Source organism: Oculina patagonica, chromosome 8 (genome assembly GCF_052425735.1).
Source record: "Oculina patagonica isolate OP01 chromosome 8, crgOcupat, whole genome shotgun sequence".
NCBI lineage: Eukaryota > Metazoa > Cnidaria > Anthozoa > Scleractinia > Oculinidae > Oculina > Oculina patagonica.
The window spans coordinates 19503564-19528892 of record NC_135765.1 but is presented as its reverse complement, the minus strand read 5'-3'; the positions used below and the strand labels follow the sequence as shown (position 1 = coordinate 19528892).

The 25329-nt window shown below is 37.0% G+C and overlaps 1 protein-coding gene across 4 annotated transcripts; it reads left to right on the top strand.

Annotated features, from left to right (window-relative positions):
* Nucleotides 1–9077: 9077 nt before the first annotated feature.
* Nucleotides 9078–24403, top strand: LOC144662281 (coadhesin-like). 4 transcript variants are annotated; one of them, XM_078523062.1, is made up of 14 exons: nucleotides 9078–9238; nucleotides 11962–12063; nucleotides 12925–13533; nucleotides 13629–13796; nucleotides 14651–14665; nucleotides 17241–17363; nucleotides 17400–17483; nucleotides 18498–18650; nucleotides 19101–19288; nucleotides 20864–21005; nucleotides 21610–21639; nucleotides 22443–22484; nucleotides 22962–23039; nucleotides 23785–24403. In XM_078523062.1, exons 1-14 carry the CDS (start codon nucleotides 9157–9159, stop codon nucleotides 23805–23807), a joined length of 1839 nt encoding a protein of 612 aa, XP_078379188.1. In that variant the 5' UTR covers nucleotides 9078–9156; the 3' UTR covers nucleotides 23808–24403. The 4 variants fall into 4 exon arrangements, with proteins under 4 accessions (XP_078379188.1, XP_078379189.1, XP_078379186.1 ...); XM_078523063.1 differs by lacking the exon at nucleotides 17241–17363 and having other exon boundaries at nucleotides 17433–17483; XM_078523060.1 differs by having other exon boundaries at nucleotides 17241–17483.
* The last annotated feature ends 926 nt before the right edge of the window (nucleotides 24404–25329 follow it).

Sequence of the window (25329 nt, the reverse complement as noted above, 5' to 3'; positions counted from 1 at the left end):
ATATGATAGTGAGTCCAAAGTTAGGATCTTCAATGATTTGATGTCTTATGGTATGAGAAAGAATGATTACAACAGCGGTACACAACTCAACTTGGCAAATTACAACTCTCTCTATTCTATTATCTTTTTTGATTTATCATATCAAGCAGAGCGAGTAACTAGAGACCCAAAGCAGTTGATCTTCAGATATAAACTAAACGCTAATAGTGCGGGAGATAGTCCTTTCAACGTCCATGCCATCGTTCTTTATGATGAGACAATCGTCATTGACAAGGTGGGGAATGAGCTGGTTATTGTATAAATCAATCAATTAATATTATGTATAAACCATTCTATTTTGTATACGTTTTATAAAAAAAATTATATAACATATAATATATATACAAGTAATGACAACTTATCACTCTCATAAAGTGAATCTGTCAGAAGGACAGCGAAGGAAGCTTTTGACTGCTTATAGAAATAAAAGTGAGATCACTATTCGCTTAAGCAATTCAGATATGACTGGCAATGACAGTTTAATGCTAACTCAACGACAAATCAAAAAATTGAATAAGGCTAAGAAGTTAGGTGTTGGATCTGATTTAAACATCTCGAAGACACAAATTCGAAAGGTCATTAGGGTCGGTCATGGGGCACCGCGAATTGGTTTTCCAATGATTGGAATTAGTGCTCCGAAAACGAAAACAAGATCAAGAAGGTCAACAACTAACAAATCAACAACTGATAACACAACAAAGAAGGATGGGGGTAAAATTAAACTACCAAGTAAGAAAGAGATATTATCTTATAGGAGTCATCCAATAATTGGATCGTGGGCTGAATATAATCAATTTCTCAAAACAGGTGGATTGTTGCTTCCAAAAAAAAAGATCTTAAAACCGAAAAGAAAGTAAGAAAGCCAACATTCCATAAGAATATACCAATGAGTAATTTTGATTTAATAAACTGGTGTTTATATTTGAATATACCGATAAAAGATGTACTAATGAGAGACGAGACTGTGCCACATAATCACAAATTAGGAATATTCATTTACAATCTCCAACCGTCATATCTGAGTGGTAGTCATTGGGTTGCTACGTATGTCAAAGATAAGGCAATCAATTATTTTGATAGTTTTGGTATGCCCCCATTTCAAGCCATAGTAGATCACGCAAAAAAGAAGAATTTAACATTGTTACATCAAAACAATCAGATCCAGAGCATAAAGACTACCACCTGCGGATACTTTTGTCTATACTTTCTCAACGAAATGAATAAGGGGAATTCGTATTATAATTTATTGGAAGTGTTTGACATATATGACACAATGAAGAATGAGAAATTCATTCAACATTATTTCAAAATATATAACTCATATATATACAATGACTAAATCGTTTTGTGTACGCGAAAAAATACAAACTAATTCAGTTCCTAGTTCTGAAAAATATGTGAGAACAAAAAACAATCGTTTAATGCTCAAATCGAAATGCGCTTCTTGTGGTATCACTAAAACTCGTTTTGTGAGTGAGAAAAAGGGGCGAGGAGTTGGTGAAACGATTAACAAAAAGGTCGGTCAAAAGGTTCCCGGTTTCCAACAGGCTCAAGACTTAGCATCGGCTATCATGGCAGTTACCGGAGGTGATAAAGATCTATTTAAAAAATATTGGCGCGGTGACTTTGCTAAAGGTATATTTAATAAAAAAAGCGGGATTCAGACATCTAATTTTTGGAAGCCCGCTGGAGCATATACAAATGAAAAATTTAATCCATCATGTAATTACACAGAATATAAAAACGGCAAATGGGTTAATCATTATTGTGATTAATATCTAACATATAATATATATGTGCCTGTCATACTGCGTTTCATGTAATAAAAAAACAAATTCAATCAATACTAAAAAAGTAAAAGCAAAGAATGGCCGACTTATGGAAAAATCAATTTGCTCAATCTGTAAAAACAAAAAGAGTAAATTCATCAAAGGTGAAGGTATCGATATCCATAAAGCTATTTTAAAAGTAGCACCCAAAAAGGGTTTTGTTATGCCAGGACATAAATTTACCGGACCCGGTAATCCTCTTGAAAAACAGGTAAAATGGGATCCAAAAACAGGTAAAATACTAAAAATATATGAGCAACCAACTGGCAAAACAGACGCTGTTAGCATGCAACATGATGTAGATTATTCTGTATGTGCTGACAAACCATCAAAAAATCAGGTTAAATGCAAAAACGAAGCTGATAAAAAGATGGTAAAAGCCCTTGATGCTATCCCATGGAAGGACAGACAATGGGGTCATGCTATTGCTCGTAATACCATTGCAACCAAGGCTAAAATAGGTATGGGTGTTAAAAAGCCAAAAAACGGAAAACGGCGTTGAGTAAAAATGATTGGTCTCAACAATTAGCCGATGAGTTACATAAACCAATCAGACGAAAATTTAAAACTAGAAGAGTAATATCAAATGGAATTGACGAGATATGGTCTGCTGATTTAGTTTTTATGGATAAACTTTCAAAATGGAATAAAGGTTATAAATATCTATTGACTATAATTGACGTATTCAGTAAATTCGCTTGGGCTATACAATTGAAAGATAAGAAAGGTGCATCAATAACTAGCGCTTTCAACAATATTATCATTAATGACAAGCGTAAACCTGAATATCTCTGGGTTGATAAGGGATCTGAATTTTATAACAAAACATTCAAGGAATGGCTAAAGCAGAATGATATCAAGATGTATTCCACTTTTAATGAAGGTAAAGCTGTTGTTATTGAGAGATTTAATAGAACTTTGAAAAATAAAATGTACAAACAGTTTACTATTCAAGGTAACACACAGTATCTTGAAATGCTACCCATACTGGTAAAAGAATACAATAATACAAAACACAGTTCAATAAAGATGACACCAACAGAAGCTTCAAAGGAAAAGAATCAAGGAATTGTATATCTTAACCTATACGGTGATATGGAGCCATTATCAGCAAAACCCAAATTTAAGGTTGGTGATAAGGTCCGAATATCTAAATATAAACGAAAGGTGTTCGACAAAGGCTATACTCCTAATTGGTCAGAAGAAATGTTCGTAATTACTAAGATCCAACATACTAATCCCATTACATACAAAATAAAAGATTTGAATGATGAAGAAATAAAAGGTAGCTTTTATGAACCTGAACTGTTGAAAGCAAAGCAGGATGTTTTCAGAATTGATAAAGTCATTCGGAGGGATTATAAGAAGAAACAAGCTTTAGTCAAATGGAAGGGTTATAGTGATGATTTCAATAGTTGGATTCCATTCAAGGATTTACAACATATTTAAACGCACTACAGCTGTTCAAGCAATGATAGCTGGTAAAAGAAAAGTTGGCCTTAGGACAAAAAACCGTCAAGTAAAGAAAACTAATAAAAAGAAATAGCTAATGAATTTAACAACTGGATTTCTATGAAGGATTTAATATATAAATATATATTAAATATATTTATATATCAATCAAAATATAAAAAAAGAATTTAGTTTGCAGTAATATCAATATATTTTTGCCTAATATAAACCATATATCAGACCAGTATCTTTGATTAAATTCTCGTGTTTTTTGTTGTTTACTATCTTCAATGTAATCACTTGGTATATCTAATGTTGAAATATCCTCTTTAAAAATAACGAATATTATAAGCCTATGTCTTTCTTTTTCCATATTTTTATCTTTTTTTATAAATTTATTTATAGCACTAAGATTTAAAAAAATAATTTAAATATTTCATTTATTTTTTCCCTTTGATTATCACTAATTAAAATTTTATTCTCAGTGCTTAATTTATCAATTATTTTATTGATATGGTAAAGCTTATTATTTATTTTTTTTTTATATGTTTTATTCATTTCACATTCTAATTCATTCCATTTTTCAACGCTCATACGATTTGTTGCCATCAGATTCCATATTTCAGTATAATTAAATTTATATACCATAACTTTTCTATATAATAATAAAACATTATAATTTTATATAACTTTTAATAGTGCGTTTTAATCAGCATTTTTATTAGACCTATTTTTATTTTTATGAAAAGCAAATGAGATTAAAACACGGGTATCGAATTATTACCATTTACATGCCATATAACATCATCCGCATTTATAAACCTTAAACGCACTATAAAACATAAAAAAAAAATTATTATTAAAAAATCTATTTAAAATAAATTATATTAAAGGTTGGTAGGGTTTAAGCACTAGGTAAAAGAAATAATTATTAAATTTATTTTGACCTTGGGTTGACCTAGGGTTGATTCTGAGATTTGATTTCATTTAGGTTTTTCACTTGGCTTCAGATTTAGTTTTTCAGATTTAGTTTTAGATTGGCTTATTTGAGATGGCTTCATTTGGTTTCAGATTTGGCTTCAGTTTTTGGAATCCAGTGCTGATAGTAGTTTTACTAAATTCTAAGGCAAAAAATTTTTGCCTCAGAGTGTAGTAATACTACTAAAATGAGCAGAAAGAAATATCTTTCAATTTGTTGCCCCACTAGTTCAATTTCAGAAATACTTGGTTTAGCTTACATAAGTAAGAATGAACTCGAGGATAAAATTTTTAAAAAAAAAGTAAATTTAACTTAAAAAAAAATATGATGAAGGGGGTAGGACCAAACAATACTCTGCTTGCACGTGGTCAGCTGAAAAGTCCAGCATGGATAAATCTGGAGATTGCTTATAAAATATTTTGATGTGGCCCTTTATAGAGTTTATTTTTGCAAAGCTCCTTTATAATCATATTATGAGTCAATTGCAACATAATTCGTGCTCACATGTAGTGCAATTCCGATTTAACGAACTCGAATATGAATTCGAATATAATGAACAATTCACGTAACCCCGGCTATTTTTTAAAGGCTTTGGCTGTTTTTTACCAAGTGATTTAACTCAGAGATTGCTCTCCTACTTTAATGATTGTCGTTACCCTACAAAGATAACATCTGGTTTGTGAAGATAAACGACTGCACTGACAGAAAAGAGGTTTGGGACGTGCACTTTGCAATGATTAAGTCATCCTATATGGATAAGATCACGAGCTAACACATTCTGAGGAGGGCCTAGATCTAAAATATTAAAACGGGATTGCACTCTATGAACTGTAGGTAGTTCAGCTGTATTTTAGACAATAACTGAGACGATTCTCGCGCGCCCATTGGTCGAACATTATGGTCGAGTATAGACTTGCTCCAAGTCGCTCGTTTGACTCGCAGTAGACCGCTCGATACGGAAACGGAGGGCGCGCGCGAGCATGAAAAAACAAAATGGCGGACGATCCTGGCAGAACGAGCCGAGCCATTCTTTGACGCACGGACAAATGAATTCCGCGCGTTCACTCGCGCGCGATTTCAAAGCGAACTTACTCAAGTACCGGTACTCTATCGTCACGAAACGAGCGACTTGGAGCAAGTCTAGGTCGAGTATAGCGGACCATGAAAATGGCGTAGCCTGTAACGCACTGTAAGACAAATTTCTAAAAACTTGAGAAATTGTCGTGACTTCTCCAAAAAACAGAGTCCGGAGAGTTGTGAAACTCCGTTGGAACATTTAGGACGAAATTTTCTTTACATTCGTCGGCTTCAAGTAGAAAAATGCGATCTTACGAGCTGCTTCGTGCACGCATGATCTCGCACTGATTTTTCCATCTAATTTGCCTATAAATTATTCGTGTTACTGTATAAAACAAATCGACCACATTAATTTTTTCCACGATGTACACTCTTATAGTCCATTAAAACGACGTCATAAAATGTCCAAAACTTTTTAGTGAAACCACTCGCCTTACGGCTCGTGGTTCCACTTGAGTTTTAAAAATTATGAAGTATTTTTTTTGGTCTATAAGAGTGTAGACCATGGAAAAATATAGTCGATTTGTTAAATAGATAGTGTGGTTCTACTGTGTAATAGATAATATGATTCAACTCTATTGTAGATTATGTGGTTCAGTTTTGTTAATCCGAGATTTTTTTGCCACCGTCATTCAATAAGTGAGGGTTTGGACTACAGTAAACACCCGCGTATATGAACCTACATGTTCACAAGTCAGCCTATATAGGTTCTTATATATCTAGTGTTTGGTGAAAACATGCTGTTCAGGTTCTTAATTAATCAGGTTCTTATTTTATTTAGGAATTCGAACTGTTTCAGAAAGTTTTTTTTTACATGTACAGTAAGTGTATCGTACTAATTTGTACAGTACTACAATTAATGGTGGACTTCTGTGAACCTGGCTTGAATTTCTGAAACTTCACTAAACAGAACACTTTACCATGCTAGAACTATATGGAAGTTAAATATTTAAATAACTTAGATCAGATAAGTAAAGTACTGTAGCTGTAAAAAATTAAGTATATTTTGTTTGTTTTCGGTTCATTTCAATTTATTCTGCATGGGCCCTGTCAGGCGTGTCAGTGTTTTTATTTCAGTTTTATATCATTCCAGCAAGGTTTCTCTTCTCCAGGCTTGGCGTCACCCTACCGCAAACTTCATAAAAACTTTTAAAGCAATATAAACAATTCCACAGGAGATTCACTGAAACCTCGGCCAACTTTTAATCCTGGATTAGTGTTATTTACAACAGTAAATGACCCGGCCGAGAGGAACGTGATACCAGATCGTCAGGCTCTTTGATGTTCACTGACGTTATTACGTTTCTTGTAAATGAGTAATTAGGTTCCCGGGGAAGAGAGAGGTGCGGCCCTATTTTAGCGGCACCACGAACCGTTTTTTAATTGAGTGACAATGACCATATAATATTAAAAAACAATTATTGATAGAATTAGGAAAAATAACCAGTTAAAGCCTGGTTCAAACGCGCGACGCAAACGCAGACCTGGCAATGTTCACGCAAGAAGCAAAAAAAAATTTTTCTTATTCAAAATGGTTGAAAACTTATACACTATCATGCATTTCAAGGCTGCTTGATAAAATACCCATAATGCATTTTAATCCTAGTTGTTGACTGAACCATGTGAGTCATGTGCAGCCATCTCGAAACGTCCTCAATTAAAGCTTGATAAACTTTATACATGCTTTATTTTTGTGGCTTATTAATTGGTGTCAATTCCTTTGCTTGCGCTTGCCTTTGCGTTCGCAATGTTCACACTTGAAGCAAGCGCAAGTTATCCTGCGTGCGACGTGCGTTATCAATCTTTGTAAATTTTTGGCCGTAAACAACGTAAAATGACCAATAGTTTACGGATTTCGAAAACGAAGGCCAGGACGGTAATTTTTTTATGTTTTAAAATGGTTGGAACTGACTAGTGCTTGTACATGTTCATCTGGAGGGTTGTTTTTGTCCCTGGTGCAATGCGACATTTCCGTTGGCGTCGCAATTGTGATTGTTAAGCGCCTTTTTTGCGAGGATTAAGAATGTTGTACGTTCAAGTCTCTCTCGCATGAGCTTCATTTGACAACGAGCGAGTTTTTCGCGAGTCTCGTATTTACCTAGACGCACTTCATGTTAGCCGTATTATAACTCTTTCAATTCTAGGTAAAATTTATTTGGCCAATGACGGTAGCTCTCAAAGTTCACGTTTTTCGAGTGTAGTCAGCCATAGTCCCGCTACCCCAGGACTGATTTTATCTGGCAAGAGATTCATAACGAAAATTCCCTTCAGTATAAATCATAACGGGCCTCTGATTTGCAGACATCAACTGGAGTAACTCGCTTTTCTTCAGCTTATTTTTCCTTTTATTTTCATTCTACGAACCGCCCCTATTTAGAATAAAAACAAAACCTATTCGCGCCTAGGAGGCACATAACTGCAAATATTGTCTAGCCACGCAAGATTCGCCGCGGAGGAGAGCTAAGACCAGCTGAACGAGCAGGTCGGTTGCTCGGGTCACTAACTTCGGCTTCGCTCGCACAATGGTCGATTATCTTACGAGGTGCCATCATCGTCATGTAAAATAATATTTAAGTCCATCATAGAAAGATATCAGCCTTTATGAAGGATACTGTTACGAGTGGATGCTTGTCAGTCAGTCAGACATCACATGTATAACTCTCCATGTAGAGTGCTTCGCTAGAAATCGTCGTTGGCATCAGTAACATGTATGATATTGTAGACTAAGACTGGGGCTAGTTTCTCGAAGTCCCGAAAAGTTTTCGCACCAGGAAAGCCATAGCAAAATCTCAAACGCTTTGATTACACAGAGCTGTTGTATTCACTTATTTTTAATATGTACAGAGGTTCCCTTCATACAAAGTTTCAGGCCTATACACTTCTCTGTTTTTTTTTAACACATATAACTAAAAATGGCTTTGCAGGCCCGAACTCAACGCCAAACTGGCGACTAACTGGCATTTTTGTTTGATTTTTAAATATATTTTTTTCACAGTTTATATTTCAGCATTAGTTACTAAATCGTCTCGAGACTAAACCAGCAAAGAAATTGTTACAGTATCATGAAGGGAAAAGAATCGAAGTGGTTGAACGGATAGCCTTAACAGTAGCGATTTTATTTATCTTCCGTGTTTGTTTCCTTTAAACATGACATCATTTTTGAAGAATTGATGTGAATCCTGACTTTGGCTCCGCGGGAAGAAAACTCTATGTCAAAAAGTTTAGTTTATGTTGATAATAAATTGGACTGTATTGCGTTCAGCGTGTGTATTTTAAATATTAGCTCTTTTCATTAAAAAAGCAAACAAAAGAACAGTGACTTCTTTGCTCAATGGCCGTGATGTTTAGTGGACATGACTTCTTCAAGCATGTCAATTGTCCTACGGTGAAAGCAAAATAAACTCTTAGATCATTCACATATTTACAACGAGAATCCTACGGGATATCAACAGCTCTCGATAAAACAGTCAATTGCCATATCCCTTCACCAACTAAATTTTGAAGACACTTTCGTAAATGTAAATGAAGGGACTTGGATATTGGAGAGGAAGACTTGAGATGTTCAAATCCGTTCCAAACGACTTAGCTTTAATTTGACAACATGTACAGGTGGTTCCTGTGTTCACAGCCATTAGTCGTTGTTTTGGTGTCCACAGGCGAGAAAAGAGCGATTAGAGACTGCTTAATAATGAATGGACTATGTCATTGTTTACTGAAACAGATGAGTCAAGGGGTTAATACTTCGCGTTAAGCACTTTGCCGTTGTAGAAAAAGGAATAAATGGCGATGGAGAGGGCCAATTTAACTTGGTTGGTTTTTGTGGCATTGAGCCTCACCTCATGTCAACTGACTAATGTCGCCGGTAAGTTACCAATAGTAAATTACGTTAACATAACTGGATAAGTTCACAAACTATTCCTACACGAAATCCACAAGAAAGTAAGAACTGTCGGAATATAGTTCATCTCCACTTTACGTTAATAATTATCCTTTACCTGAATCTACTGATAAAGAATCATCGACACTTGACATGCACGAAAGGGATCGTCTAAACTAAATTTATCGTGTTAGTAAAGCCACTGAAGCATCAATTTTGTTAGATTTTCTTTTTTCAACTGGTGGTTAGAAGCTGTTTAAATACTCAGCTTTCCGTGAACTAGAAACCTGGGCAGTTTACATTACAAGCTAAATCTAACTGAACGATTTGTAATATTAGTAGCAATTGCCATTAGAACGCAAGCAGTATTATCAATTCGAATAATACTGATACATAAAATCGTTCAAATCATAATCAGGTATTTTAAAGAACCAATATATTGCCCAGAACAGGATAACTGCAATCTGTTTCACTGCAAGTGCAACGTTGTTCAAGTAGAAAGAAAGGCACGGGCAAACATTTTTAATGATTATATTGTATGAAAAAAGTTGCAGTCACTTAATCACTTTGAAAGTCCTTTGGAGAAAAGTGGTACCATGGTACTTATGCAAATATCATTATAGAAAATCCCCCGCGAAAGCTGACAACGAAAAGACAAAGCTAAGGGTAACCGGGCTGTTGGCCTGTTAAGACCATTTGTAGCCTTCTGTGTGAGTGTTTATGTTGACGTTGGAGTTGGAGTCCTAAGTAAACACAAATATTTTAACCTTTTGATCGTTTACCAGAGAAACTGTTTAAGCGTTAAGGACTTATCACGGGAGAAATTACCTACCGCAACACCGACCAACGTTTTCAGTCAAAAAACAAAATAGTTCTTTTAGCGGCGCTTTAGGCGTCAGATAAAAAATAATTGTGATATTCGTTGTCAGACACGAATAAAGATTATCTGGCTACGACATCACGACGGATAAGTGTATTTTTATGGATAGCAGGTGTTTGTTTTGGGGAGGGGAGGGGGGCATTTGCGCTGTTCAATACATTAACAATAACTTACCCCTCCCTCACTGATCAGATCAGCTGCCCAAATAAACAAAATTAAAATATACTGCTGATGTTATCACATAAACTACAATATTCCTGGCCAGTTTCACTCACCGAAACATTACCATTACCAGAGAATGGATAGGATGTACATGTATATGAATCGTGTAATTATCCCTGGCCTGTAGTAAAATTTTCTTAACTAGGCCGATTGAATATTCATGAAACAATTGCCTTGTTTTAAACGAGACCCGGACTATTACTCCAGCTTTAGCCCAAAGTCGCAGTGTTCGATGCTGCTTTTGGCGATTCACAAAACATTAAGAAATTAAGAAACATTAATTTGAAACAAAGTTAGCTTTGTGTGACTCAAGCAAAAAATACCCTTAATACCTTATCCCTCCAGGTCGAACAGGTAATTTTTCTAACTTTAAAGTTGACTGTTAAACGGTCCGCTACGACATTATTGAGGAATATATCAGTCTATGTTATCTTTTTTTAGACTATAGATACATCCAAAGTTTTAATGGGTATTTTTTTAAAAAAATAGAAGATACTTAAAATTAACGTTCGCTCGTACTTTACCTATATTTGGTAAGAAGACCTCATGGCAAGTATTATTTGTACCTCGAGCAAAAGAGCGCGTAATCAATCGAAACTCATAAACAATAAACAGGTCAAACAGGGTATAAAATGCAGGGCTTTTTTACCATTATCATAATGGCTGCCCCAAACAATATTGCTTTTAACCCACAGTTTCCTAATTAACAAGAAAATTGACTTTTATACAAGGCTAAATGCTTTTGAAACTTATAATAAAAGCAGAACGTTTTCGACTTCTGTAATCTTCAGGATTCGCGAACATTTCATTAAACAGGTAAATCTGTTTCTACACAATGTTTTATTTGTGTGGCGAGGAATCGAATCGTAACTTATTTTTTTTGAAGCTGGAAAAGATTGTTGAAAGCTAATGTTTCTTGTTATTCTGTAACTTCGTATTTAAATGCGAACCTTAGTGAGCATTGCTTCAATAAGTTTATGTGTTTTTTCTACTTGAATAATCTATTTTAGACATTATTACCGTAATTATTCGACTAAGCGCCCAGCCTCGAATAAGCGCCCACCTCCAATAAGTGCCCACCCTATAGATAGGAAAAGTTAATAAGTGCCCAGCCTCGAATAGGCGCCCACCCCCACCCCCTAGAAAGAGGGCACAAGAGAAGTATAGACTATTATTGGCTGATTAAGATTGAAATTGACTAAGTACTACTAAGGGACTATCCAGAAGACCGCGTTTTCTTAATATTTTACTGAAACTTTCACGGAACAGTTAAAATTCAGCTTTGGTACATCTTCGCGTTTTGTTATTATATATTGTTTTCTTGCAAAATAAACGTACTTTTTGCTAAAAATGGTGAAAACTTAATAAGCGCCTAGCCTCGAATAAGCGCCCACTCGAATAAGCGCCCACTCTCAAGGTATTATGAAATCCGTTAACAACAACATGCCAGCACGTGATTAAGTTTCAGTATATTCTCTTAAAATTCTAATGTAGCTAGTTAAATGCGAAGCAAAGTAGTGTAAGGTTTCTAAGCAGCAGTAGTACATTTTCTTCAAATAACACTTGCATATAGATTAATCATAATACGTTTGTTTTGTTGGTTCAGGCTTCGGACTACCGCGGATCTTTAAAAGATATGCTGCAGCAGCCCCGGCGCCAGCCCCGGCCCCTGCACCAGCACCAGCAGGAGCACCAGCAGCCGCAGCAGGTATGATGGACCGCGCAGACCACACATACTGACAGATAGTCAGGCGGTCGGAGGATATTTTAGGGAGGGAATGGGATTTCATTAATTTAGAGATGGGTGAAAAAGGGGATCACTCATTTGTGCTTAGACAGAGAAAAAAACAAAAATGGCATTTTATCTGGATCTTTTCGGTGTGATTTTAAATTCCATGCCAAAACTTTATACCAGCCATAACTTCCTTGAATGCTTGAAATGCAAAATCAATGCCTGTTAATTGAGAAAATCCAAAATGGGTTGACATGTTACACGCATTTTCCAGCAAATTTCCCATAAGAACATGTCCCCAGACCCCTCTTGCCACTATGGCAGCTTACAAACTACAAACACCCCCCCCCCCCCCCCCCCCCCCAAAAAACCCCTCGCTTAGGTCTTTGCCAAAGCGTATGCGGCTTTTCTTCGACATGTAGCATCAGGCTTTGGCTGTTGGTGTCCAAACCTAACTATGCAATTCACTGGGTAGTGGTGAGTGGACGAGCGAAAAACGCAATTCACCTTCCTACGGCTGGGCCCAGCTGCAGATGCAAAAAGGACGCAAAATGCGTTTATTTATCACATGCTTTATAATAGCACGTCAAGAATATTATTAAAAGCAATTTTAAATAGTTTCTATAAATTTCTAGAATGCCTAGTCACGCAATATGCATACCAGATAGAACAACCGGAATTCATGAGAATATTGTTGCATCGTTGATGCACTGTCGAAATTCCAATAAGAAAAGAGAAAATCTACTCAAAATAAAAGTTTCAACCAATTTAAGCGATTTCCTTCACTGGCTTGTTTTATTTCATATTATAGCTGACGATTTAACGATTTACTTTTAGATAAAAAATGTGAAAAACCCCTGGACATAGTGTTCGTCCTCGACAGTTCTGAGAAGATTGGTAAAGACAATTGGGACAAGATTATTAATGCCACTTCCACCATTGCGTCCAAATTCAACCTGCAGTTTGCTCGATTTGGTGTGATTCAATTCCAGTCATATCCAGAAAACGTCATCAAACTCATGAAATTCAATGACGATAAAAGTCTGTCAGACACCTTAGCGAAAATCTTTTACAAAGGCGGCGACAAAAGGGCGGATCTTGCTCTCAACTCCACCATGAATGTGTTCAAAGGAGCATCAGTGCGCAGTGGCAGTAAGGTGGTTATTCTGATCACTGGAGGACCCTCGGCTGATGTATTTTATGCTCCTGGAAAATCCATCACTGGAGAAGACCTGCTAGTCATGCCAACAGATGCTATACACAAGGAGGAGGTTGCTGTGTATGCTGTTGGAGTTCAGGAAGGTCTTTCTGACACTGAAAAGAAGTCCTTGACCACACAGTTGGGGCTCATAGCCAGCAAGCCCACTGCAGATCACGTGTTTGAAGTAGCTGACTTTGCTACACTGCTGACCGAGGCTCCTAAAATAGCCAACAAATCGTGCATAGGTTGGTAATCTTTAAGTATCAATTGTTTTGCCCCTATTGGTGGTGCTGAGTTTTTACTTGTTTCATTAGAATGTTGCATTTTTTAACTTGCTTAGTGAATGGTGGTTGGAGTGCATGGTCCGCCTGGTCTGAGTGCAGGCATCCCTGTATGGTGAAGATGCGAACAAGAGAATGCAACAACCCCATCCCTGAGACTGGAGGCCTTAACTGCACCGGACCAAAGGTCGAACAGTTTCCATGTGGATCAGCGGTAGAATGTCAATGTAAGGATAATTAACATGTAATAGCATGATTATTTTTCCCAGTTGAAGCCACAAATAGAAAACAAAAATCAAAAATTGATCCCTTCGATACCTCAAAGATAATTTTTTTTAATATAACAATTTAAAGTGGGAATAATTTTGTTTAGGAATATTGTTCATTATGCGAAAACGAGCTTGCTGTTGTTTTCTTATTTCCGCCACCGGACTACCGTGATATTCTTGCTGGCTTGCACAATTTTTTTGTCATAACCCCGATTTTCTATTCAAATTTGGACAACTGTGAAGTCAATATGTATGTATACAGTATGTATTTTTTTGGGTCAAGTCACAGTATGCTGATTTGTGCGCTCAGAAGAGTCAATCTTCCAACAAGTGACACTCATTTAAACAACCCACACAGGGTGCTCGCGCTTTTGAACGATCGCCAGCAACACTTAATTCTTGCATGGTCTGATGTTGTTAAAAAAAACAGGGCCCGGTTGTTCAAAGCACGATTAAGCTAATCCAGGATTAGCGTGAAATTTGATTTCAATTTTACAACATTTCGTTGATGTTTTCTGTTAATATTTTCTGTCCCCCAGTTTTGACGTGGACCAATCTCAAACTTCACAAAACATTAGCTATGGAAAACCTTTTAAAACAAGAGATATTAAAACCTCGATCATCTTTTAATCCTGGGTTAGCATTAATCGCCTTTCGAACAACCCGGCCCTGGGAAATAACAATTAAGATGAATGTCTGCTCATCTGACAATGTCCACAATATAGTTCTTATTTACAGAGCTTGTACTATTCAGAATTCTAATGTGCTTTTCTTTTGTTCTTGTTCCTCTTCTTACAACTAAACAACAACAGCCACTCCACAGCCTGGTAAGCGTACTATTCAAAGAGATCATGTTACAAAAGTCCATCTTATACATTGATGTCATTCAACTTGCCGTTTTTCCTCGATTAAACGCCCCAGGTGTATATTTCAAATTTAGCCTGATGTACTTATTTGACTCCGGTGTTTTTAGTTGAGCGCGCTGCATATCAAGCAATGATTTTTATTCATTAGTTTTGACAGACCTTTAACGGACCAATATATTAAGCTTATTATATCTCGAATAAATGCTTTAGGGGCTTATTTACAACTCTCAATAGAATACCGGAAGGTGTTCAAACCGGCGTTTAATCGAGAAAATACGGTAAAATGTCAAAATTTATTTCATTATACTTTAATATAAATGTAAGGCTTGAATTTTATTTTTTACAAGAGCACAAGTAACATAACAACAAAACAAATGGATCAAGATTTTACGATGACATGAATGACGTCACAACATAAACCACCCATACAGAGCGTTTTCATGGTCGCTTTATTGCGTTCTTAAATAATAGGAAGCCTTTACATGTGAGAAAAACTCATCTCCCAGATGAGAAATCGGCTTATTTGGTAACATCAATATGGCCGCCGTTAAGCATGGAAATATTGTATTTCAGTTACTTTTGACTCGTAGAGTCAGCTGTAACCGATTAAAATAAAATAGTAATTAAGGGAAAGAGCCTAGTTCCCGTTTCCTCTTCTACAAAATTCTGCACTTCAGGGTGAGAATCTAAGCTAATCAATTTAACAAAATAAAAAAATAAGAATTAACTACGTAAATGCTTTTAAATAACCTGACTAACATCTAACAAACTAACCAACTGTTTTTTCCTTCCTCTGCAACCTGCCTTCTTCTAACGGTAAGTTAAGAAATGGTTAATTGAACACTAACTGTGACGAGGCTTATGCTTGCAACTAATTGTAGCTATAAAGCATGACTAATTCTTTCTAGTTAATAGCTTGCTAATAACGCGTATGGAGTGTCTTCAAGTTAGAAAGAAAAAAACAGCTAATGAAACGCTAAAGAATACACTTATGACTTCTAACCTATATCTTTCAAACTGAAATTTTGTAGTAAGCTGTAATCAACTGATATATTTTTCACTCCACGTAAAGTTAAACCAAGTTTTAAACATAGGAAATAGTCTTAAACTAGAAGCCTTATTTTTCACACAGTGCACGTGTTAAAATTAGCTCTCACTTGTTATTTCAAGTCATGTAAACTTAACATAGGTTGTCTTTGTCTTACTTCATCCGTGGTGTGAAGGGCGCAATAAATACAACGGTTAAACATAACGACTTCACTGTACAGTGTACGTCTATAGCTACCTATGAAAACGAAAACTTTTTCTTTCGAAACTAACGTTAGGACTTAGTGACCTAGATATAACGGACATTGAACAATATTTTGTTCTTGATATACCACCTGATTTCGCATCAAGAGCAATGAAAACTAGTTTAGTATTACATATGATAATAAAGAGAGTGAAGAGTATATATAGGATAAAGGTTGATGACCTTAAATATACACGTCAATATCGCCTTTGTGTTAACGTGTAATTACTGCTTATTAACACCTTCTGTAGCATTCAACATATATTAATTAATTTAGACCACTGTTACCACACAATTACTTGTACCCGAGTTTTATATCTAAGTAACAATTTACTTGAATAAACCTCCATCCTTTATGTGCAATGAAGAGTGCGCGAATTTGTTATCAAGTCGGAATTCGTTTTGTATATGTAAGTAAAAGAAGTCGTTTCTTGGACACAAGGACACCAATGTTGTTATTACAGTTAGATGTTGTTCATGATTACTAAGTTTAACTATTCATCCGTTAGGTCACGACGTCGTGTTAACATTCAACCTTAAAACGACAGGCAACTGGAAAAGTATTCAGAATAATAAGAACTGCAAAAGAGCAGCACACAACATGATGTAACGAAAAAAAACAAAAAGTCAAAGTTTCACTTAGAAGCTCCCCCCCCCCCCCCCCAGGGGGGGAGGGGGTTCCAAAACTAAATTGACCAGATATATTGCTATCAAAGTGAGCTGTCTCTATTTCTCATAAGAGACGTTTACCTTCAGTTGCCAATCGTTTGACGGGTGTGCACGGGTCACAACAAAATTAAAATCCCCTTTGAATGTCACTTGAACATATTTTTCATTTGTATGTTCTCCTGTTTCCCAAACAATATTGCAAAAATAAAAATGTTATTTCGAGGCTGACATTTTGAATAGCTCTTTTGAGTGTCACAGGATTCTTTCGACATCATGTTGTGGGTTTGGACATTTCAGGTTTGCATCAAACTTGTTGATCTACTGCATTCTATAAAGGAATAGCAAAATATATTAATAATATAAAATGTCTTATAACCGACTTAACCATCAACCAACGGCCTTCCTCCTCCTTTAGGTCTTATGAATTTGAGTCATCTTTATAGGCCGCTCTGTTTTTTTTTTTCATTGTCGCAAAGCCAACTTGGTGATCAACATAATCGAAGAACCAAACTGTCAATTCACCCTTGACCTCAGTTTTCGACCTCGTACTTATGAGAACCTTTAATTTTCCTGCAGGTATAACTCGACCCACATCTCCTCCTAAACAACAAACTCTGCCACAACAACAAACAACCCCACCATCCGCCAAACCACAACCCCAACCACAACCACAACCACAACCTCAACCTCAACCTCAACCTCAACCTCAACCGCAACCGCAACCGCAACCGCAACCGCAACCGCAACCGCAACCTGGTAAACCACAAGTTCCTCCTCAACAAAGCGGTCTTGTCGTATATGGATCCCCCGATCCAAAAAGTAAGCAGGTTTTAAATGCTTTAAATAGAGATAGATTCCTTGATAATGACTAGTACGTTAGACAAGTGTATATTATAATTTACCAGCGAACAGCGAACGAAAGATTCGGGAACGGTTACAAAAAAATATTGAGAAATTTAAACTGATTATGAGCAAGCTACGATTTTAATATTCCTTCCAAGGAATAAAACGTCAGCTCTAAGGTTCAGGTTACATACAAATCATTAAGTACCTGTTCCCAGGGTGGATTAGTCATAGAAAAAGCAAATAAAGTGCAATTATTTAAAAATTCTCAACGTTTGCCATACAAGGGAAATGCAGTAAGAGATTTTAAACATTACTATTTGCCCTTATACCGTAACTTGCCAATATGCAACCAGTTGCATGAAGAAACTGGATTTTTCTCATTTTTCTCATTGTTGATTCAACCAATACTGTGGAAATTCGACTGGGAAAATTGTTTTGAAATGACGGTTCATTCGTATAAAGCTACAAAATAACACCTGAGATAGGGTTGGCAGTTTCATTGATCGATTTTGATAAAAATTCTACTCAAGACGAAGCCAGAAATGACGTAATGCAAAAAAATGAATTAATGTCAGTCATACTTGTCGTGATAACTTATGTTAAGTGAAAAAAGTGCTCGAAGTTGTGTTTTGAATTCAACTAATTGCTAAGAAAACTGAAAAAAATTGAATGCGTCATCCGTACCTGAACTCGTGACCTTACGTTGTCGATGCACACACATAAGGGGCAAGGTCAATTGTGGTAGCCCGATATTCCGCCGACATTTTAGCGTTTAAGAATAAAAATCAGCGATGTGAAAATCGAACGATGTTTCGAAACCAAAACTAAACCATCAATCAGATTCCATCCGTGCCAAACTCTTCACATAGCAGTTGAATACTGTATTATTCATTCATATATTTCTCATTTGTCAAGATACCAACTTTTAAAAGTCATGTTAATATGATACATTGATTCTGTTTTCAACTATTTCTCTCTTCTGGGCAGACTGTGGTAACGGATATGAGATCGTGACACTAACAGATGCTCAGTTCGACGCCTCATCATCGTACGCAGAAGGACCAACTGAGGCAGATAAAACACAGTCTAGGATAGACCACATGCCTTCTATGGGCCAAGTTAATAACACAAATGGAAGAGGTATGGGATTTTAACTCTGATGAAGGTAACAGAGAGTTACCGAATTCAGCGTACACTCCGATGATCAGATACAAATCAATACATGGAAGAGGAAGTTAATGAATTTTTTATCTTAAATCCGTCTCTTTTAACCAAGTAAGATATCAGAATAAACACTGTAAAATTAAAGTTTTTCCATATAATATAAACAAAAATGGATAAGGATTATTAAACACTAACTTGAAGTTTACTATCATCTATCGTGGCATTTTAAAATAATTTTGGAGAAAACCTGCTTCTGATGCGATAAAATCCATTCTTCATTTTAAGGATGGAAAGAAACAACAAAACTTAATATGATCGGAAGTCAATTTCTTGGGCTATATACTGCTTTTAGGATGATAAAAATTTTTCTTTAAATAAACTCAAATAATTAGAGATGGAATCATTTTTCGACTGTTTTATTATCAGGTGCCTGGTGTGCTGATCATGCCAAAGCTGTAGCTAAAGATAAGAACCAGTACCTTCAGATTGATCTTGGACAAGTCAACACTATTGGAATGGTTGAAACTCAAGGGCAATTTTATTTCGCCAATTACATTAAAAAGTTCAGCATCAATTGCAGCGTGGATGGAATAACCTGGTTCAGCTATGGCAAGGTAAGCCACAGCTGTTACTTGGAAAAATTAGAAAAAGTTCCAAATATCATTTAGTAGTAGTAGCAGTAGCAGTAGCAGTAGCAGTAGCAGTAGCAGTAGCAGTAGTGGTAGTGGTAGTGGTAGTGGAAGTGGTAGTGTAGTGGTAGTGGTAGTGGCAGTGGTAGTGTAGTGGTAGTGGTAGTGGCAGTGGTGGCGGTAGTGGTAGTGGTAGTGGTAGCGGTAGCGGTAGTGGCAGTGGCAGTAGCAGTAGCAGTAGTGGTAGTGGTAGTGGTAGTGGTAGTGGTAGTGGTAGTGGTAGTGGTAGTGGTAGTGGTAGTGGTAGTGGTAGTGGTAGTGGTAGCGGTAGCAGTAGTGGCAGTGGCAGTAGCAGTAGCAGTAGTGGTAGTGGTAGTGGTAGTGGTAGTGGTAGTGGTAGTGGTAGTGGTAGTGGTAGTGGTAGTGGTAGCAGTAGCAGTAGCAGTAGCGGTAGTGGCAGTAACAGAAGCAGTAGCGGTAGTGGTAGTGGTAGTGTAGTTGTAAAGGTAGCGGTGGTGGTAGCAGTAGTGGTAGTTGTAGTGGTAGTGGTAGCAGTAATGGTAGTGGTAGTGGTAGTGGTTGCGGTAGTATTAGTGGTAGTGGTCGCGGTAGCGGCAGTGGTAGTGGTAGCGTAGTGGTAGAGGTAGTGGTAGAGGTAGTGGTAGTGGTAGTGACAGTGACAGTGACAGTGGCAGTAGCAGTAGCAGTAGCAGTAGCAGTAGCAGTAGCAGTAGCAGTAGTGGTAGTGGTAGCGGTAGCGGTAGTGGTAGTGGTAGTGGTAGTGGTAATGGTAGTGGTAGCAGTAGTGGTAGTGGTAGTGGTAGTGGTAGTGGTAGCAGTAGTAGTAGTGGTAGTGGTAGTGGTAGTGGTAGTGGTAGCGGTAGCAGTAGTGATAGCGGTAGCAGTAATGGCAGTGGCAGTAGCAGTAGCAGTAGTGGTAGTGGTAGTGGTAGTGGTAGTGGTAGTGGTAGTGGTAGTGGTAGTGGTAGTGGTAGTGGTAGTGGTAGTGGTAGTGGTAGCAGTAGCAATAGCAGTAGCGGTAGTGGCAGTAACAGAAGCAGTAGCGGTAGTGGTAGTGGTAGTGTAGTTGTAAAGGTAGCGGTGGTGGTAGTAGTAGTGGTAGTTGTAGTGGTAGTGGTAGCAGTAATGGTAGTGGTAGTGGTAGTGGTTGCGGTAGTATTAGTGGTAGTGGTAGCGGTAGCGGTAGTGGTAGTGGTAGTAGTGGTAGAGGTAGTGGTAGAGGTAGTGGTAGTGGAAGTGGTAGTGACAGTGACAGTGACAGTGGCAGTAGCAGTAGCAGTAGCAGTAGCAGTAGCAGTAGCAGTAGCAGTAGTGGTAGTGGTAGCGGTAGTGGTAGTGGTAGTGGTAGTGGTAGTAGTAGTGGTAGTGGTAGTGGTAGTGGTAGCGGTAGCAGTAGTGATAGCGGTAGCAGTAATGGTAGCGGTAGTGGATGTAGTAGTGGTGGCGGTAGCGGTAGTGGTAGTGGTTGTTGTAGTTGTAAGACGTTTGTCTTAGATCATTGATATTCATGAATTGTCTCAAAATGAACTTCTCCTGCAGGTCCTGGATGGTAACAGTGACCAAAACACTCGAGTGGACAATAACCTTAATCCTGCCATCAGTGTACGCTTCATTCGATTTATCCCGGTAGAGTCCGCAACAGATGATATGTGCATGAGAGTGGCAGTCTACAAATGTAGAGGTAACTAGACTTGTCTAATTTAAACAGGAAGCGAAAAAACAATCAGCCACGTCATCATCATCAACAGCATCGTCATCGTCATCGTCATCGTCCCCATCGTCATCGTCATCATCATCATCATCATCAAACAAACACGAATAATCAAGAATGGCTATATTTTAAATCTAACTTATTTTTTAACGAAACAATATCAACAATGCATAGCCAATCTTGAGGTCTGAAAGGATGTTATTTGAAGATGAATTCTACGTAGACTAGCTGTTTAACGTCGCACAAAACTAATAGGTATAGAGCAATTTTCGATTGCGTGTCGTAAAGTCATACCCAAAGCAATCACGCTGGCCAGTCATAAAAGGCTAAAAACAATCGAGTGAACCAGTCAATATTGGTTTTGGATTCACTTCTTAATGGTTGAGAAAGTTACACGCGGTTTTTTTTAACCCCCGCTCGCGTAGTTAAACAAAACCAAAGTAAGTTATGCGATACCATCTCGGGTAAGGTTCAAAAACATTCACTGAATCCTCTTTGTGCCTTTTGGCGCCGTTCACTCCGTTTACTTCACTCTTATTCTTCGGATTCTGAAAGCGAATATGTTGTTTTAAAGGTATTTGCCCGGTGTCAAGAAAAGATGAAGGTAAGAGAACTATTCGCCATGTACCTCAGCCTGTTCCAAATTTGAACATTTCTTTAGGCTCGGGACACAAGCTGGGAATTGCAAGAATTAAAAACGGAGTACGGGCAATCGTTCTCTTACCCTTTCATCTCTTTAAGTGAAGGGTTCAAAGTCACAAACATTGTTCTTGAACGAATGTTACTGTTTAAATTACAAGAAACATGAGACTGCTTAAATTCTGAGGTACAAGACAGGTTAGCTGATTTTGAATTTAAAAATGGAATTTAAAAATTTGCTTGAATGACCATTAAATTCGCAAGGAATTACTTAAGGGTCCACATATATTTTCACTTAACCACGATGTGCCAGAAACCGTGGAAGAGTCCATTTGTTTGTTAAGTAAACAAGCACACTGAGGCCAAAAAAGGCAGAAGAAAAGATTGGAATCTAAAGAAAAGTATCAGAGTGTTTTGTTTTATGGCGCTACAATGTCCTAGAGCGCAGTAAAACCTTGGAAATCACGTCGGAGCTCCTTGGTAACATACGACATGCCTGCGTTTCACACAAATTGTAGCAGTATTCAGGGACTAAATTGAACAATTAGTCTAGTAAATTAGGTTCATTTCTTTTTAACATCTTTTTAGCGGGAGTGGGAAAGCTCATTACGTTATCATTGTTTATTAAAGTAAAATATAAAAATTAAATTTGATGGGCGGAAAATTCGCGGCAAAAACTATAGTGTCATAAAGAGACCCAATGCTAGCATCGTTCTGGTGTTTCTGACAAATAATTAACCAAAAAAATCTATCCTTTTTGTTTTGCAGCCGCTAATCTCGTCCCACCAGTGAAAGACCAACCAGAAGATGGTAAATATATTATAACTGTTTACTTAGAGACATCAATAATGAGCCATCCAATTGACATCCTGGGCTCTAATTACACTCTACAAGGGTTGCTGTGAAACCAAGCCCTGATTTTACCCACTTAGGTTAACATGATGAATAGCCAAGTTAAACGTATGCTATTTTGCCAAGCTTAGTGTTTACAATTTACTCTTACCAATCAACACGACATTCAACAACTCGCCATCATTTTTTAAAAAAAAATTATCCTTTAAAAACTGTGCTTTATCGAAATTAGAATTTAACAACTATACGTTAAATCACAAAGCAATTTCATGTAATAGCTCATGGGATAAGACATTTTAGCGTATTATTAGCCGTTTGGTATCGCGCGAGCGAATCGAATCTTACTCCTCGTTCCAGACACTTGTAAACTTACACCCAATACACAGCAGTTTTAGCTATTCTCATTTCTTTTCGTACTTTTTTATTTTTTCGTAGCTTGGGCGGACAAGTGGGCAAACGCTACACGCAAGTCAAAAATAGAGAAATCAAAGAAATCCAAAAGTCACACGAAAGGTAAACAGTCTTATATAATGAGTCAATATTTGTTTTCTTGCCTTTTTGGTCTAATTTCTCCCTTTGATATCAATACATTAAACAACGGACAAGTGATAATATACTAAATAAAAACAGAGTTGTCAGTAGCAAGAAGAATGGAGATTGGCAAAGGCAATAACAAAACGTGGTAACTGCAAACCTCTCACTGCCCCTTTTCACTTAAACACTCATCATTGTCGCCATTTCTTTTTGCCTGCCCCAGTCTCTGCATATAGTACATCTTAATAACCACCTATAAATGGTAGTAGGCCACTGTAGCACGCGACCCAATAAATGGGGTAACGGCGCGCCATACCCTGACATACACCTGGATATCATAGTGTATTTCATATGTTATACGTTCCGTTCTTATTTATATGTTATAAACACTGTATTGACGAGGGTGAGTTAAATATTGTGATTTGTCAGTTGCAACTGAACAGATCAATTATTTGCCGAATTCTTAGGCAAATATAACTTATCTGCACACTGATCAGCATTGACAAATTGCGATATTTTGCTATCATCGAGTTCAATAGTTGTTTTAACATTCGCTTGTTTATTCAGCTTGTTTATAGCCTAGCAGACACTAATGCGCATGGGCAGACCATTATTTGTAGGCAGTAGATCACGCGGTTGGATCTTGGCCAATGAAAAGGAAGATAAAAATGCATCGAAAAATCATGAATAGCTTTTATTAATGCCTTTTTGTTTCTGATTTCAGGGCTTCTAAAAAAGAAACATTAAGAAGTAGAGAGATGTTTTGATAAACACCTCCCGAGTCACGTTAATCTGCAACTGTTTACCAATACATGTGTACCGTTTTTTCAAACCTATTTGACGTTCCAGTGTGGAACAGGCGGCAAGAAGTACTTAACCAGCCACAGAGATCCTTTGTCGCTTTCCTGTAATACAAGGAACTGACTTGGCTTGTTTTTGACTGCATGGTAATACTTAGTTCGTTCTTTTGGCCTGTCACGCGATCTTCCCAAGGAAAAGATCGCGCGTCAGTCAGATGGACTTCAGCAAAGGAAGCTGTAAAGTTACAAGTTTGTTTATTCGTTTTCATCTTACGACAGAAAAAAACGAACTAAACAAAGCTAATGTGATTAATTAAAATAGCTATGTCTTTCGTAGCCTAAACAACCTGCAACAAAAACGTTAATCCTTAGCTGATCGTAATGTTTTTCATTTCAGTGATACTGTACTCTGTCATGTGAAATAAAAAAAAACTATTTTTCTGACATTATTTCAGAGTTATAAAAGTATTCATTCTATTTTATAGTTTAACGAATTAAGTCGATAAAGGGAAAACTTGAAATAAAATTATGTTTCGCAAAGCTTTCAAGCTGGAAGCTTTCTTTGTTGCGTGTTATTGTCTTCCTTTCCAGCTCTAGCACGTGTCTATCAGTATTCTGTGGTTTCATTCTTTAACTCAATCATTTCGCTTTCCAAAATTGAAACTAAAAAATAAAAATGTGGGGTTTTTAACAGTTCCTGAAGACCAATTGCTGAATATCTAGCTCCCTCTTTCTCTGTTTGCTGAAAACGATCCCGGCTTTCAGGTGCAATATTTTTTATTTGTAAAGATGCATTAAAGCTTTGTTTCTGATGGACGTATTCTGAATAATATCCAGCCCTTGAGCTCTTCAACTGGCATTACTTGTTATAAAAACATGTGGCAGAGACAGTGGGAAACACCACCAAATATCACAACACTTTTCAAAGCAAAAAAATGTTTAATTATCTCTATGGTGTTCTACATCTACATCTACATTTATTAAGTTGATAACATCGTTTAAGACATCACATCAACTATAAGAGTACAAAATAAAAAAACAAAATGTACATGTATAAATAAGATAAAAAATACTTAGTTACAATTACTTGTTTACATGCTTCCCTAAATTTAATTTAAAATCGATAGACTTGCATTCACTAAGTCAGCGGGCAGCAAGTCCCATTCTGTTATTGATCTAGGAAAAAAAAAACAAACGTCCTTAGAAACTTTGGCATCCTATACTTAAAAGCATGGCTATTGCGTGTTGAATCTCCCTCAGCCCCATTTCCCGTCTTTCCCTAGCTTTTTCTCATGTTTGGCTGTGTAACTTACGTTTTCCTCGTTGCGCTAACCTTAGGCTGATACACTTGTTGCGCTTTCCGCTCGAGAATAAGGTATTAAATTTTGAACAACAATGTCTTTTTCTCATTTGTTGCTGTGTTTTCAAAACAAACATTAAGCATTAGTTATGTTGCTTCGAACACCGAT

Coding starts and splice junctions, on each gene's coding strand:
- LOC144662281 (XM_078523060.1), top strand. CDS start 9,157: ATGGCGATGGAGAGGGCCAATTTAACTTGGTTGGTTTTTGTGGCATTG. Junction 13,534..13,628: donor AGCCAACAAATCGTGCATAG/GTTGGTAATCTT, acceptor TAACTTGCTTAG/TGAATGGTGGTTGGAGTGCA. Junction 21,640..22,442: donor GGTGTCAAGAAAAGATGAAG/GTAAGAGAACTA, acceptor TTTGTTTTGCAG/CCGCTAATCTCGTCCCACCA.